Here is a 17625-nt window from a genome sequence, read left to right as displayed (position 1 = left end):
ATGTATTTACAATACACAGATGTGACGTTCACATTAGAAGCAATATATTACTTTTAAATTATGGTGGGACATCAACATCAAGTCCACCGTCGGCATTTCTAAAATCTCTCTTATTAGACAATGCCTACGGATCCTTAGATGTATCTGAAGGACCGCGAACCACCAACTCCAAGATTATTATACTATCCATCTCTCTCCCTCTCTGGTTTAGAGCCTATAAATCCATGCAATAAGGATATATTCCTCTCCACAACTCACAAGTCACAAAGCCTTCAGATATTAACCCTAATTATTCTTATATTAACCCTAATTATTCTTGTCGACCAGTATGGGTAGCATTGAAGGTTACAAAGTGGTAGAGAACAACTTTACAGTGACGGTGATGAAGGAGGAGGTGGTGGCTGCGGTGTTGCCGTTGCAAGAACATTGGCTTCCGCTCTCAAACCTCGACCTCCTTTTGCCGCCGCTTGACGTCGGAGTCTTCTTTTGCTACGACAAGCCGGCGGCCACCGTGACCTCGGTGGTTGGGGCTCTGAAGAAAGGGTTGGCTGAAGCTCTGGTTTCCTTCTACGCCTTGGCGGGTGAGCTGGTGACCAACTCCTCCGGCGAACCAGAGCTCCTCTGCAACAACCGTGGGGTTGATTTCGTGGAGGCCGAGGCTGACGTGGAGCTGAAAAGCCTCGACTTGTACAACCCTGATGATTCCATCGAAGGGAAGCTTGTTCCTAAGAAGAAATACGGCGTGCTTGCTGTTCAGGTGACGTCGTGAACTCCGGTCTATTACAAACACGTAATAAACTGTAATGTTTAAAATAATAATAATAAAGCGTATATTGGCCAAAAAAAGGAAAACGTGTTATCATAATTATGATATATAACAATTATTTTCTTTAAAATATATGTAAAAAAACTAGTCAATGTTTAAGAATTAATATAACTCCTGGAAAATGTATTTTATTTTTGTTTAACTAATAAATAAAATTACTATAATAATATATTTACTTTAGTAGAGAAGATATTTTTAGTAATTAATATAAATATAATTTTTTTAAGTTTACGTGAATTAAGTTCCACTAACTCACAAAAGCTAGGGTATGATTCTAGATTGAAAACGTATTTATAGATATACTTATAAATTATCTATCAATAAAGACATCAAACGGTACAGTAAGATTTAAATTCAGAAATTATGAGTCAAATTTTTATAAACTAAACCAATCTTTCTTGACATGATAAAAATTGTATTTGTGAATGTAAAATTACTAATAATCTGACATTATTATATTATATTTGATGATCATAAAGGTAACTTTTACGTGATTGAACTCGATTAATATGTAGTCTTCGCCCAAAAAGGCATGTAGCGTAGTCAGACACTAAAGATAAGAAGTAAGGAATTTAATTTTTGTAAATTCATTAATTTTCCTAATAAATTACAAATACTAGAATAACCATTAGTAAACGGCATAGATTAAATTTATTTGTCTTCTTGTTATTAGGTTCTTAAACAATTACGCCATTTTTATAAGTTTGTTTGTCTTTTTTGTTACGTTATAACAGTTTGAGGTTTGGACAAATTACATGATTTTAATAAATAAAAAAATAAATAGTTTCTTTTTAACTCATCAAACACTTAAATTTTCATCGAAAAATTGAATAAATAACAAGAGAAAGAACGTGTCATCTAATTTAACCGTGATCAACCATTGAATTATATTTTAATTATAGAATTAGTAAACTTGCACGTAAACTTGCATTAAGATACACTACAAAAGACTAATTTTTTAACGATGCTGTCTTAATCATTGAATTTAATTATATCATTGAGATGAGACATTTCTTAGCAATGACTATGTATACTAATTTGTACGACCGTGTCAATTATGGATAAGGTCCAACTGTGGTTACTAACCATAGTTAGAGTCAAATCATGATTAGTTCAATCAAACCACAATTTATATAATCGTGATGCATGTTACCATATTTTACCAAGTTTTAGCTTAAATAGCCAAGATTTTTGTTAAAAAAGATTGTGGTTAATACAATTCACATACTCTCACTTTACCTCAAAATACTGCATAACTTGATCTCATCACTTTACAAGATCCAATTTTTTTTTTAACGAAAATTCAAATTTATCTATTAAATTCAAGGCAGTTGTTGCATCCCATAACCTACCACGAACTGAAGCCAACTAATTTCCATCCGTACAATATATAGTTTGGTTTAGGTTCACTATTAGAATTATTATTATTGAATTAAATAAAATTATAATATCATACTCACTAATTAATTATCAAATCTACACTGTGCAGGCTACATTTCTTGAGTGTGGTGGTTTAGTAGTGGCGTGCTCTTTCGATCACCGCATTGCCGATGCTTACTCAGCCAACAAGTTCCTCGTATCTTGGGCCCAGTTGGCCCAATCTGCCCAGCCCACTAAGCCCACAATCCACACTCTTTCCTCGCGACCATGTTTCCGTCGTTCTCTCCTCAGTCCACGGAGGCCCGGTCGATTTCATCCTTCCATCGACCGCATATTTGTCCCTGTCTCCGACCTGCCTCCTCCGAAGGAACCCAATGCGGAATCCGAATCCGACCCTGTCATCAGTCGGATCTACTATATCACGGCCGACGAACTTAACCACATTCAATCACTTGCGAACTCGGACTCAAACGTCGACGTCAATGCGGTGAAGCGAACCAAACTTGAGTCTTTTTGCGCCTTCTTGTGGAAGATGGTTGCTGCGAGTGCCAAGGGCAAAGGGGTCATCACAAAAATGGGGATTGTCGTGGACGGAAGGATGAGGCTGAGCAATGGTCGTGACAAACAGAAAGCTTCGCTTTTGGGTTCGTATTTTGGAAACGTGCTTTCAATACCGTTCGGCCAAAAGCTGGCAAGGGAGCTGACGGAGAAGTCGTTGAGTAGGGTGGCCGACAAAGTTCACGAGTTCTTGGAAGAAGCAAAGACGGAGGAGCATTTCCTGGGCCTCATAGACTGGGTTGAGGCGCACCGCCCTGGCGGTGGAGTGGCGAGGATATATTGCGGCGGCGGAGACGGAGAAGAAGAAGAGGGGCCAGCTTTTGTGGTGTCGTCGGGGCAAACATTCCCAGAAGAGAAGGTGGATTTCGGGTGGGGGAGGCCAGTGTTCGGGTCGTACCACTTCCCATGGGGTGGCGACGCCGGGTATGTGATGCCGATGCCGAGCCCGGCGGGGAAGGGCGATTGGGTGGTGTACATGCACCTTCGAAGAGGACAATTGGAGAAGATAGAGTCTGAAGCGGGTCGTGTGTTTAGGCGCTTGACTTGGGACTACCTTGTTCATTGATGTAGTGCATATATATATCTGGACTGATAGTTAATTATTGTGTATGATCATGAATGTGTGATTTGAATAAAAGTGATTTCTTGATCTTCTAAGTATCCTGTGTGCATATTTTACCTGGTTATCAGCGAGGAGAAACTCCATGTTGTTTTTGCTTTTCAGTTTACGGTAACTAATTAACTGAGAGTAGATATTTAATGAAGGTGTATTTTCGATGATTAGAAGATTTAGGTTTTCCTCATGATCACGATGCCGTTGTACATGTCACACAGACACATGCATCATGAGATGTGTATCGATACAATTAATGGGCAGGTAAAAAAAAAATGCAATTGATAGGGCATGCATGAATTAATTGATTTCTTAGAATTTTGTTGTCATTCTCCTTAAAAATTATTATTCTCCCACCTTCCAGTCCACTTTTTTGAGTTAAAATCTTCTAAAATTAGTTGTTTAAAGTACTGTAAATCAGATAATATTAGCCGTCTGTTAAACCAACTTTCATGACTACACTATTCAGGAATGGAAATAGAATAGGTTAAGTTTTGGTCAAATAAATTTAAACCTGACTTAAAATCTATATAAAATTTTTCTTCATAGTGCAAGTTTGAACTAACCTAATTTGGCTCAAAAGTCTATTTAAGATTGAACCTTTTAAATAGGATAATACATAATAGGATTGTAAAATTTCAAATAGACTGTAGACTATTAAAGCCTACACATACACAACCTAATTTATTAATTACAACACATAATAAGTAAGAGTATCACCAACTACAATACAATTCAATATAGTAATGACGTTGAAATCAATATATAAATTCAATTTGATTGAAAACATAACCAATGCACTAAAAATAAAAAAAGAACAAATCAATTAAAAATCACATGGTATCGACATGCCATCAATTTATCATACAAAAGCTAATAAAAAAGAACCCAGCCAAGGAAGAATTGCCTAGTGTTTTCAAGTTTCGATTCAAAGAAGGAAGGAAGTGAAGTCAATTATTTCCTAATTCCTAAATTAAATAATATATACATATTATATATATATATATATGTTATATAATAATATGCATGTCACTATGTTGGCTTACTAGGCCTGGCTTATTTATCTAAGTAGGCATTGTGTATCGTGTATTGGCTTGTTGTTGTGTATGTGTGGCCACATTTCTTTAAACCCATTTACTAATCAATTTTCTCTCTTTAGCATTTATAATCTTGAAGCTCTCTTGTACGTTTTTTTTTTTTGATACACCCACACAAAACTTGAACACAAAATGAACCTAATATGACCTATTTAGTAAATAGGTAAGGCTGTTTGGATTACTTTCATATTTAAATTACCACTTATAATAAATAAAGCAGTGCATAATAGAGGGCGTAGTCTATAAGTTTTTATAGACTTGCCAACTTTATGCCACTTTGATTTCATCAACAAATGATTTCAAATTTATGAAACTTTAAATAGCTAGCTTTTGAAAATTTTGGTCTGAGACTAAGACAACCCTAGAAGTGGTCGATCCATATACATTTCTTCCAGGTCTTAGATTAGGTGAGCCACGTGGCATGGACTAAGCTACTTTCCCTCCCTTTTCCCAGTCTTCCCTTGACATCCGTCAGCCCCGTTTGTATTTTGATATTTTCTCACCCTTCTCCCCCACTTTCGGATACTTTTCTCTGGTTCTTTACCATTTACTCTTTTTTAAATTTATTTTTATTTGTTATTTTTTAAAATATCAAATTAGAACTATTTAAACAATTGTACCGTAGGGGGATATTTTATAGAATTGAGACTAAGATCAGATGGTGAAGAGAGCTTCATAAAGACCTGATTGGAACCTAAATTTTTTGAATGTTTTCCGGCGTGTGAATTACCGAGGAATAAAGGGACTATCACAGTGTAACTGAATAGACAGATGAAGTCACGAAGAGGATAGAATCGGAGTCAGAACTTAGACAACACCAAGAAGAAGAGGGTGAGAGAGGTGGAGACTCGAGATATATGAAGACTTTGTTCTTTGAGTGAGAGGAACAAGCAAGAGTGAGAGGCAGCGTCGCCACAAGACTTGGACTTGGACAGTGCCAAGACGCTAGAAGACGAAGGTGATGCTGTGATGGTAAGGCGAGAAGAGAGCCGAGACTGAGAGCAGGAGTAGAGGCAGATCTCGATTGAGAGAGAGCAGCGATTTGCATTCTGTCATTCTTCTTTAGGGTTAGCTTGCACACAACCTTGTCCTTGTCTTTAATTGTGAGCAACTCAGTTTTGGACCAAAAACAAAGTCAGGAAGTGGGATGATGGGGTTGCAAAGTAATATTTGATCACTGGGGTTTCTTGTGGTGTCAATGAATACCATATGGCTTTGAACTAACCCCTTAGAACTTCCACCCTCTCACAACATGATCATGCCATGCCACAATATGCATTTTCCCTACACATACACATTCTTCATGTATTTATATCTCATACAACAAGACAATCATGATCAACTATTGGCATTCATTTCCTTTAAACCATTTTCACAAACAAATATGTAAGTCTTTCCAAAAGCATTCCCACTTTACGTAGTTTTCTAAAACCAAAAATATATTTATAAATACATATGTCAAAATATTGCATGCATTTTCACAAAACTCATAAACAATCTAATAAGCAAATAGAATGATTAGATTATCTGATTGGCTTAACCTTTTGTTTACTAAGAAAGGGTTATCCATGGGATTTATGCACTCATCAAGTTTCCTCTTGCTCAAAGAGTATCCGAGCAACGTTTATCTACATATTTAAACACTGCTTGGTCAATTACAAATTCTATTTGACATATACATAGCTAACTCTAGCCAACAATGCACATTTCTCTTCTTTAACATAACCCAAATTTCATTATTCTTTCATTAGCTCCATTTAATTTCCATTAAGTTAAATAATACCACTTAACATCCCACAATGCTCCTAACTTCCAATTTGACCTTAGGGTTCGTCTAAACCCTAAAGCCCAACCACAAAACACATTAAAATCACTAATCCTAAATTAGTTTGTTGTTTGCTGGTTATATTTTTTTAAAAAAAAATTGTGTTAGAATTAACTTTATTCATTACACAAGTTTTATAATCGATAGTTTAATTTGTGATAGCTTAAATGGTTGTTGATTATAGTTGATCAAATTAATGATTTAATGTCTGAAGGACCTCTATTTATAGGCTGTGCTGCTGCTGATTTTTTGTTAAAAAACTCAATATAAATTATTTGGCAAATGCTTGATAAATGCTTTTGAATGTACGTATGATAAATGCTTGAATTTTTTTTATTAATTAGAGTTGATAATTATTGATAATACCACTGAGATTTAATGAAATTGGTATTTTATTAGGAACAAATTGGTATTTATAACTTGTTATGCTGCTATGTAAGTGTTTATTTTTATTGCTAATTTTAATATCTATAATTTTTATTTTATCGATAACATATTTGTTATTATCAAAGGTACCTTCACAATATTTGCACCCAACTACATGTGGATCATAACTATGGGTTTTTTATCTTCAGTTTTAACCACATGCGGCAAAGTAAATCTAGGAACATATGTTGGAAAGGCGATGCATAAGCAAAACAAGAAGGATATTAAATTTCTAATTCTTCTCTAAATTTATAGAAAATTTACTTAATGTGATATTAATATAAACTAATATATTGTAGCTACCATTGCTATTTGCCCATATGAAAATATTATATATTGATTCTATTCATTACAATGGGAAGTAAGCGAAGATATAAAGTCCTTGTTTGAATTGTATGTTTTTTAATATTGTATTAATATACACATGTAAGAAAATATTAATTATATGCTAATAATATCTTAAAATTAATAGCATATAATTAATATTTTTTTCATGTGTATATTTGATAAATAAATCTTTATTGATGTATTGGAAGTTAGTGAGAAATATGGAAAAGAAGAGCATTAAAATCAACTAGGTGGATGTGATAGTAAGTATTTCAAATTTATTTTTTAGGTGAAATAAATATTATATTTTATAAAAAATAATAACTATTATATTATTATTTTTATGAATTTAATTATTTTTTTATTAGTATCCTGAACAATCAGGAAGTGTAAAGTTTCATTACTATATGAAGCTTTTCATGTATGAATCATCACTAAAGATATTATTCACTCATTTCATATGGTAATAATTTATTAACAATAATTTTTATTTTGATATGGCCCAAAAATAATTAGGATGAGACTTTGCGAGACAGGACAAGAAATGGGTTCGAGATGGGATGGGATATGGGATTATCATTAAGACATCTCGTCCCGTCCCGAATATTATATATATTATTTTTTATTTTAAAAATGTATGTTAAATATATTAATTATATTAATATAATTTATACTTATATTAATTATATCAATTATAATTTCAATAGTTGCAATTCTTATACAAAACTAAAGTTTTTTATATTGATAATTTTAATGACATAGAGTAAATATGGTGATATCTTTCTTTATAATATATTAATTATATTAATACAATTTATTCTTATATCTGTCTATTTAATAACTTTTATTTATATTATATTTCTTGTTTTATTTTTGGAAGAGTAATTAACTTAGCATATCTCAACTAAAGTAGAAGAACAATAATTTGATGTTGTGCTTGATTTGCTTGTTGTTGTTGCTCTTATAGCCTAGAAATTACTTGTAATTGTTATCATAATTTATAGTTGTGATTAATGTAATTCAATAATAGATTTTAAATTGTTTTGATTTATATATTTATGTTGTTTTAATTTTAAACTTAATAAATTATATGATTTAAACTTTTAATGAATATTATTATTCATATTTTTTTTGACATTGTCTAATTTATCGGGATGATAGGATGTCTTGATTTTGTCTCAATCTTATCCTAATTCCTAATAAGATGGGACAACTTTTGGGATGAAATAAGATACGGAATAAAAATTCAGTCTCGATATTTTTTTTTCGAGACGAGACACGGGACAGGGGTGTCCTGGTCCCATCCTATCCCGTGAATATCCTTAATCTTAGTCATTAAAATATTACATATTTAATAAATCTTTAAGTTCAAAATTTTTTTATTTAGTTTAAAGGTGTAAAATTGCAAATTTTATATTTCTGGTAAATTTTCTCAAAATGCACCCCTCACTGTGACGTGGTTCCGCCACTAGTTTCATCTATGGACGTGATACTTCTCCCTGCGCTTCCCTTATCACATTCATTTAATGTAGTGATATCGATAGTTGTGCTCGTAAAGTTGACAGAAAAATATGATAAAGAAATAAAGAGGTACAGTTTAGTGTTGTTAAAAAAAAAATCAATTGATATATGCAATGAGTCGTGTTATTTATTAATCATGATCATGTCAACAATACTGACTCAAATTCTAGATTCCATACAAACATTTCAGATCGACTTTGTTGATAGTGCTATAAGAATGGAAGAGCCACTGTGTTGATAGTGCTGTGAGAAGATCATGTATTTGTCCAACACCAAATTTCTGGGTGGAGTCATTGAATGTAGAAGACACAATTTTCAAGAATATATTGGCAGACCTCTGCTTTTACAATTTTAGATTCCATTTCAGTCAAATGAACATTCCTTGCCGGCTAAACAAATAGCATTAACTATCAACAAATGTTAGCCCAATTAATAAAAATTTGATTTATGATATACAAGGTTTAAAATTAAACCCTGCTGTCATTATAAAAACCTTATTAATAGGTAATATGTAAATATTTTTGTAAATGTTCATTAAACCTAAAAGTATATCCTGATTTTGGTGAATTTCAGGACCCAACTCATGTATTTTTTTTTTATACTAAACAAATAGCATCAACTCAATATCTCATATATTTCATAGTGCTGTTTAATTTTATCCCTTAGATCTTATGAAAGAAAGCAACAAAGTTGAATTGAAGGGTTTAACACAAGTGTGTGTGTGTGTGTGTGTGAAATGCAACATGTGATGTAATTGGTGTTGTGAGTGTGTTGTTGACACAAATGTGAAAGATGGACCCTTTGCTGCAGATATAATTTGGTTCATGTTATGTGCTCTCTCGCTACTTATAATTACTTGCCACTTTCACCATTTGGTAGGGTTCTTGTGGCTGTGGCGAGGCTTCGTGTAACCATGCAGTCCCATTATTTACGGTAAGTATAAATCGTGCCACTAAATATAAATGGATTTAAATCTAAATATGTGGTTAAGTATATTCTAGCATGCAAAATTTATAATTTAGAATGCAGCACTTGTTTTAGCGTTGGACATTTAGAAAGTCTCAAATCACATGACCGTGAATTACAAGTTACCAAAATTTTGTATTAAAAAATAACTAGCCCAAAACAAAGCGGTGAATCAAGATTCAAATTTTCCGCAAGAGATATGCAGAGTGAAAATATTAGGAAAGAGAGAAGAAAACAGTTTGTGAAGGGGGTCTTCGAAAATATAAAAATGAGCTGTCTATGGGGGACCGTGGGATTGAGGAGGAAGGTGCAGAACTTGGCTTATTGACTCCACGAAGGGAGTCAGGAAAACACAAGAGAAACTGAACCAAATCTGCTTGCTCTTAAATTCCACTCACAAGAAAAACTTACATGTTCTACGCGGAAAATAAGAAGTGCAATGCGTAGAAACGTTCCATTCACGTTAGAAAAAAACACCCGAATTATTTTACGCTTCCAAAAAAAAAAACAAAGATTAAAGCGTTTTTTTGTCTTCAACTATTCAATTAGCAACATATAGTATCCTAAACTTTTAAGTAGTGAAATTTCCCCTTTGTCATTCAAAAATGGTGCGATGAGCCCCTTACTATTAAAAAAAATTAAATTTAATTATTAATTAATTTAAAAATTATAGAAAGTTATTTCAAAAATTATAAAAAATAATTAACTATAAAATTACACCTAAATACTTTATAAGAAAATTAAGTCTCTGAAATAAGGGTTTCATAATACATACACATATACATATGCATATTCATTGATAATTGTTCACTTTTAAAATAAATATAATAAGATGTGGTTTAATTTTGTTATATTACCCATCTCCCTCCTTATATCCCTATAGGATCAGTGCCTATAAATCCATGCAAGGATATGAGCTAGTCCTTTCATAGATATCATCAATCATCAAACTTCTTCTCCTTTCTTCATACTTCAGAGCCACGAAACCTTCAGAGAGGTTAACCCTAATTATCATAGCTATCTTGCTAGCCACAATATGGGTCGCATTGAAGGCGGCAAAGTGGGAGAAAACAACTTCACTGTGACGGTGACGAAGGAGGAGGTGGTGGCTGCTGTGTTGCCGTTGCCAGAGCATTGGCTTCGGCTCTCCAACCTCGACCTCCTTCTGCCGCCGCTAGACGACGGAGTCTTCTTTTGCTACAATAAGCCAGCTGCCGCCGGGACTGTTGTGGTGGGGGCTCTCAAGAAGGGCTTGGCTGAAGCTCTGGTTTCCTTCTACGCCTTGGCGGGTGAGGTGGTGGCCAACTCCTCCGGCGAACCGGAGCTCCTCTGCAACAACCGTGGCGTTGATTTTGTGGAGGCTGACGCTGACGTGCAGCTGAGAAGCCTCGACTTGCACAACCCTGATGATTCCGTTGAAGGGAAGCTTGTTCCTACGAAGAAACACGGCGTACTTGCTATTCAGGTGACTTTTTGAACTCCGGTCTATTGTAAACACGAATTATAAAGTGTAAATTTAAAATAAAAATTATTACTACCATCATCAAACGAGCCATAAAATTAGGCTCATGAGAAAACCATATTATCTTCCAATCCCGATGCGGTCATGTTACTGTCAGATGTTAATAAAATCATATGATTGTATTGTATAGTTATATATACAATCATATGAGTACATTTCTCAATTATGGTTAAAGTATTCTGGTTCAGTGAAGATCTAACCAGACTAACCACAGTTAGAGTCTAACCTTGATTAGTTCAATCTAACTAGTGCTTTATGTTTGGCTCTCTATAAATGCTTATTAACAATTTAGCATGTACACAAATTACTATATACGTTCTCTTTACTTCACTATACTTCAGTAACTGATCCCGTTTTGCAGGATCCCAATTTATTTTTTGAATAAACCGATCAACTATAAATTATATAATAGGAATGCATGAAATGAATGACCGAGTTGTTGATGACATTGTTCCATCCCATAAGCAAAAGCGAACTAATCTTTATCCGTACAATATAGTATTTGGTTTAGGTGCAGTGATTACTGATTAGGTCTCTCCTATTACTAATTCATCATCATCATCATCATCGTTGTTAAGTTAAATAATTATTTACAAAAAATATATAACTAAATTATTGTACTCAGTCATTAATTATTATAAAATCTACACATTGCAGGCTACATTTCTCAAGTGTGGTGGGCTAGTAGTTGCATGCTCTTTCGATCACCGTATCGCCGATGCCTACTCGGCCAACATGTTCCTTGTATCTTGGGCCCAGCTGTCACAGTCCACCAAGCCCACAATATCCACTCTTTCATCGCCACCATGTTTCCGCCGATCTCTCCTCAACCCACGGCGGCCCGGTCGCATCCATCCGTCGCTCGACCGGATGTTTATTCCAGTCTCCGACCTACCTCCTCCAAAGAAGCACAGTGCCGAATCCGAATCCGACCCTGTCATTAGCCGGATCTACTACATCACGGCCGACGAACTTAACCACATTCAGTCACTTGCGAACTCGGACTCAAACGTCGACGTCAATGCGGTGAAGCGAACCAAACTTGAGTCTTTATGCGCCTTCTTGTGGAAGATGGTTGCTGCGAGTACCAAGGGCAAAAGGATCATCACAAAAATGGGAATTGTCGTAGACGGAAGGAGAAGGCTGAGCAATGGTAATGACAAACAGAAAGCTTCACTTTTATGTTCGTATTTCGGAAACGTGATTTCAATACCGTACGGCGAAAAGTCAGCGAGGGAGCTGACGGAGAAGTCGTTGAGTTGGGTGGCCGACGAAGTTCACGAGTTCTTGGAAGAAGCAAAGACGGAGGAGCATTTCCTGGGCCTCATAGACTGGGTTGAGGCGCACCTCCCTGGCGGTGGAGTGGCGAGGATATATTACGGCGGCGGAGACGGAGAAGAAGAGGGGCCAGCTTTTGTGGTGTCGTCGGGGCAAACATTCCCGGAAGAGAAGGTGGATTTCGGGTGGGGGAGGCCAGTGTTCGGGTCGTACCACTTCCCATGGGGTGGCGACGCCGGGTATGTGATGCCGATGCCGAGTCCGGCGGGTAAGGGCGATTGGGTGGTATACATGCACCTTCGAAGAGGACAATTGGAGAAGATAGAGTCTGAAGCGGGTCGTGTGTTTCGGCGCTTGACTTGGGACTACCTTGTTCATTGATGTAGTGCATATATGTATCTGGACTGATAGTTTAATTATTGTGTATGATCATGAATGTGTGATTTGAATAAATGGCAAAACTTGGGATTTGAATCCAGTAACTGGATTTCTTGAAGATAACTATATTAATCATCTAAGTTTAAGTATATAAGATTTACCCTTGAATAACAGTGATTAACTATATTAATCACACTGGTTACATATTTTACCGTTTCCAGTGAGTAGACACTCATTTTTTTTGGTACAGTAAAGGGCTAATCAACCCCCCCCAAAAAAAAAGAGAAACTAAACTAGAGAGGATTGACATCTCAAACGATTAATCCATGTTAACTAATAAGTTCATCGGAAAATCTGGAACTGAATCACAAAAAGAGGAAGACGTAAGTCCTTCGGCCGGACAATTATATATATATATATATATTTTTTTTTTTTTTTGGCTTTCTGAAAAACTAACACTCGCTCCCTTCATATGTTGCACGAGAGCATTTTCTTAAAGAGTTTCCTCACTTTAATTTTATTCAGATCATTTCTTACATTACTTACTTTATATATTTAATCTGCCTTTATAATAGTATGATTCATATGGATACGATTCAAAAATGTATTTAGACCGGAGAATAATTTTGTCCGCAAATCGGAGCTCATTATAAATAAAAGTAGAATGAAATGTTTAATGTCAATCCATCAAAGTAGAATGAAATCCTTGATACTATAAATATGATTTGAAAATTTGTCTACATACACACTCAGCATTTTAGAAAAGAATAAGCGCACACTTTTTCTTCAACTCCAATTTATCGACTTGTCCATTAAAAGTCATTGGTCCAATATGCGAAAAACACGCTATCCCATTTATTGAATCCCCATTTTCATTTCTGAGAAAGCTCCTCCTCAGTTTATGTGTTACATGGATGAAGTTATATGGATAACAGATGGATAAGATACAATGCATTGTATAATATATTCAATTGACTACTTTTTTTAAAAACACTTTACCATCTTGATATTGCCACCTGATGTATCCCTTTTGAACTCAGTTATTCCTTACCTTGAACTTCATAAAAGCCTCTTAAGGGAAATCTCTTGCCCATGTGCTAACTTTCCCTGTATTTCAACATATGCAAGTATAATGAGATACTTTTTATAGTATGATTACTTCGAATGCTGCTATCTTGACACCAGGAGAGTTGATTACCCTATATACAGGTTCAAAGCTTCCTTCTCCTATCCGGTTCTCTGATGAGACGTTATCAATTGCAATAGCCAATGTGGAAAAGTCAAGCAATGGTAGATTCAGATCATCCACACTTTCCCATGTTTTGCTCCTTCATTATCATCAGGTTTCTGACAAAATGGAGATAAAGCTTTTATTTAGTACTTACAAGGATAATTTACATGATGGTTTATTCAATGACTTAATTTACTGCTTTCTACTTCGGTTTTTAGTTGGTTTTCCCAATAGTTTTACCTTATAAATGTTTAGGAAATAACTTGTGCAAAAATTAGTTCCCAGCACTTGATGTAAATTTTCTTTACTGTTTTAGAATAAGAGCTTCTTAAGGTGAGAACTCGCTATTTTTAAAATGTTGTGACTCCATTGCAACATTCTTTTTTCCAAATTCCATGGAGTAATATTAACTCGCTCAACAAATAAACACAAAGATGGATTATTTCACTCGTACAACTACATCTCTTCCAATTGAGTGGCTTGCTGCATAATTGTACATACCATTATATTTGTCAACCATAGCCAAAGTTGTATAAGGAAATAGAAAACAAAAAATAATGTGATAAGAAAAGTTAATGAACCTCTCAATGCTTTATACAATAGCAATTTGACTTCATAGGGGGTGAAACAATATATCATCAAAATGGCATTGGTTGGGAGAAGAGAATGGCATATGAAAGTTCTCATAACACAAATCTACAACATATTTAAAGTTGATGCCTCCATGTCTATCTAAGGACCCTCAACAACTTAAACATAAGAAAACACTTTGTCATTCAATGGTCATAAACCACTGCAAAAGGTTTAGCTCACTTTTCTTTCGGCTTTCTAGCTACATCAATATGCACAAATAGGCACGACTGCAGGCACACAACATCCCTTGCAAAGCAAAAACAGAACAAGCAAAACTAAAAGGAAGCTGGTGCATAAAAGCACATGTATCAATTTGTTAAAATTACACATATAACCTGCACAAATAAGTTAATTGAAACTGAAGAAAAGAAAAGAGAGAAGATGAGAGATAAGAGAAGTAAAAAGGGAGAGAAACCGAGCCTAAAAAAGCACCAAGAGTAGACCAATAAAACCAGAGGAAAGCAAAATTGTGATTTATATGAAAGGCAGTAACTGTCATTACACCAGACAATATAAATTAGACTAATCAAAAGCATTATAATATATTTAAATAGATATACATGAATTTTTGGGATTATCAAGGCTATTAAGCACAAACTGGGTAATGGTTCAGACTTGGGGTAATAGTTTTGCTGAATCACCTGAGTTTTCACAAAAAGTTGATGGCTCTTGTGGCATTTTATCTCTCCTTACTCTTACTTTAGCTTAGTCTGAAAATTACATAATAGTGTTGACTTTATGCAAAACTCGAATTGGATAGAAAAGAATTGACAACTGGCTACAGATTTAGCAAGATGTCATTAAGTAACTATGCATCTTCAAATTTCTATTCTACCGAAAAGAAAAGGGAATGCTAGAGATTTAACACCGTATGGCCTAAACAACAGTTGTTCTTAATTTTTAAACTTGGATTTGAAACGTTAATTAGAGGATAAATTAGTGGATTAATTAATTTAATCATATTTTGAATCATAAATTGATATTTTGGTCATTGGACTAACCATTGCATGATCAAGCTAGGAGGAGAGTTGACTCAAGCAGGGTCAGAATGGGTGAGGTAAAGTGAGATTTAGCTCACTATACCATGCACCATGACTCATGGTGCCAAATTTTGCCTTTAAGTTCATGGATTAGCTTATGGAACTAGAGAGGAAAGAGGGGAAAATAGAGAAAATAGACATTGGTTTTTGGGCAATTTAGAGTTATTTCTGACTTGTCATCTATCAAATAAGTTTTGTATCTTCTTTCTCTCTCTATTTATCCTAATTTCTTTAGGCTTGAGATGTGAGGGAAATGAATTCTAAGATAGGAAGGGGTTGCTATTGGGCCCAAAGATCGTTAAAGGGTTATTTAAAATTAAATTAAGAGTTTGTAACTAAATTAGTAATTGTTAATTGAGTTTTAAGGCTTTGGTTCAATTTCAGTTCCAAAGGTTTTATAGTATGAAAAATCTGTATTGATGTTAATAGGGTTATTTGAAGTCGTAGAAGGTAGTTTGGACACAAGATTGTCCAAAGAAGGGAATTGGGAGTTAAGTTAGTTCAATTGTACTAATAAGTACTTGTGTTCAATTTGAAATTGACGTATAATGTTAAATCTTGTAGATTTTAATCTTGAAACCTCTTTGAGTTTGAAGTAAGTTGAAATGTAAGAAGTGACCACATGTAACCCTTTTAATAATAAAAAGGTTGAAGAAATTAGATAATTTATATTGTTTCTTTGCTTGTTTAACTGTTTGCAAGTGGGGAAAAGAAAATGACTTTTTAGAAAATAATATGTGTTTATTGATTATATTTGTAATTGAAGCTAAACGATCTCAAGACAAGTGAATAATAGTGTATTAATTGCACTATATGTGTGAAAAACCTCGATCACGATAGTGGGGGTGTGAGTTTACCCTGTATAGAATAGAAATCAAAAACCATATAATCAGGCCGGTACCATAAGACATCCAGTATAGCAAACATGTTATGGAATGTTACCACAGGACATCCAAGCAATCATAATATGCACTCTTCAATACCTAAAAAGGTGTAGTATTACAGTATACGACACCCCAATTATGTGTGTAATAGAGAAAATTCATAGTCTGAAAGTAGAATGAAACACATTTGGCTAGGTAGTTCTCCCATAGAAGGTGAACTCAAATAAGCTTTCTCACAGTTGGTTAGTGTTGTGGCCTATAAATTTAGTTTAAGGTAAATGCAGAAGTTCAATTGGAGAGTGTGATCATGTATGTTATATTGATTATATGTATTATAACATGTTTTTTACAATCCTGCTTTGTATGCTTGTTTATAGTTTTACTTGTTACTAGATAGTTGTGAATTATTTTAGTTACTAGGACTTTATCTTATGTCGTGCTTACTATTTTACTGGCTTAGTATAACACCCTAATTTTAAAATTAATTAATATTTGATTGATGTATAGAAATTAAAACTAGAAAAATTAATCTTGAAATGAGAGAGAGCCACAAAAATTTTCTTTCCATTTCATGAATATTATAAAATATAAGAAGAAAAAGTCTCGTTAAATATTTCATATAATGTCACTAAATTTCATAAAAAATTTTGCAATTGCTTCCTTCAATAATTAAACTTTTGATGTAACTATCCTTGTATGATATACACATGATCCAATAGATCTTGAATCCAAGCATGATTTGTACTACTTCCTGATAAGCTATTGACGATGTACTAGACAACCGACATCTGGACACATTACGACAGAAAAACAAAGTGAGAATTACAAACTCAGTAAGATATGTCAAGCTTGAGCTAATAATGGTCTAGCCGCCTCATGTACGAAAAATAATTTTCTCATTCTTGTCTATACTGAAATTCACATGAAAATATACAAGTACTCATAACAGGCATTTATAAAAAATTAACAAAATATTTCACAATATTTTGGTAAATCAAACCATCTTCCCTTGATAATCATATGTGATTATGCATTTGAAAATTATAAGCACCCAAAATATAGCACTAGGCATAACTAGGGTGTCCCCCAATATGGATCCACATAAATAAGTCTCACTCCA

The 17625-nt window shown here is 34.3% G+C and overlaps 2 protein-coding genes across 2 annotated transcripts; both read left to right on the top strand.

Moving 5' to 3' along the window:
* The first annotated feature begins 221 nt into the window (after window positions 1-221).
* On the top strand, window positions 222-3421 carry LOC129302195 (coniferyl alcohol acyltransferase-like). Its single transcript, XM_054940899.1, has 2 exons — window positions 222-757; window positions 2316-3421. The coding sequence occupies exons 1-2, from the start codon at window positions 329-331 to the stop codon at window positions 3327-3329; spliced, it is 1443 nt and encodes a 480-aa protein (XP_054796874.1). The 5' UTR covers window positions 222-328; the 3' UTR covers window positions 3330-3421.
* Window positions 3422-10492: 7071 nt separating this feature from the next.
* Window positions 10493-12720, top strand: LOC129298790 (coniferyl alcohol acyltransferase-like). The gene is made up of 2 exons (XM_054937234.1): window positions 10493-11004; window positions 11719-12720. Exons 1-2 carry the CDS (start codon window positions 10576-10578, stop codon window positions 12718-12720), a joined length of 1431 nt encoding a protein of 476 aa, XP_054793209.1. The 5' UTR covers window positions 10493-10575.
* The last annotated feature ends 4905 nt before the right edge of the window (window positions 12721-17625 follow it).

The sequence above is a fragment of the Prosopis cineraria genome, unplaced genomic scaffold (assembly GCF_029017545.1).
Source record: "Prosopis cineraria cultivar Desert tree isolate PC_DT_omini unplaced genomic scaffold, ASM2901754v1 PC2, whole genome shotgun sequence".
NCBI classification, from domain to species: Eukaryota; Viridiplantae; Streptophyta; class Magnoliopsida; order Fabales; family Fabaceae; genus Prosopis; species Prosopis cineraria.
Note: the sequence above shows the minus strand (reverse complement) of the source record. Positions and strands in the feature narration are given on the sequence as shown.

What these genes read in the sequence shown, in the direction of transcription:
- LOC129302195 (XM_054940899.1), top strand. Translation starts at nt 329, where the DNA reads ATGGGTAGCATTGAAGGTTACAAAGTGGTAGAGAACAACTTTACAGTG. An exon ending in ACGGCGTGCTTGCTGTTCAG is followed by an intron (nt 758 to 2,315) that starts GTGACGTCGTGA and finishes TACACTGTGCAG; the next exon opens with GCTACATTTCTTGAGTGTGG.
- LOC129298790 (XM_054937234.1), top strand. Translation starts at nt 10,576, where the DNA reads ATGGGTCGCATTGAAGGCGGCAAAGTGGGAGAAAACAACTTCACTGTG. An exon ending in ACGGCGTACTTGCTATTCAG is followed by an intron (nt 11,005 to 11,718) that starts GTGACTTTTTGA and finishes TACACATTGCAG; the next exon opens with GCTACATTTCTCAAGTGTGG.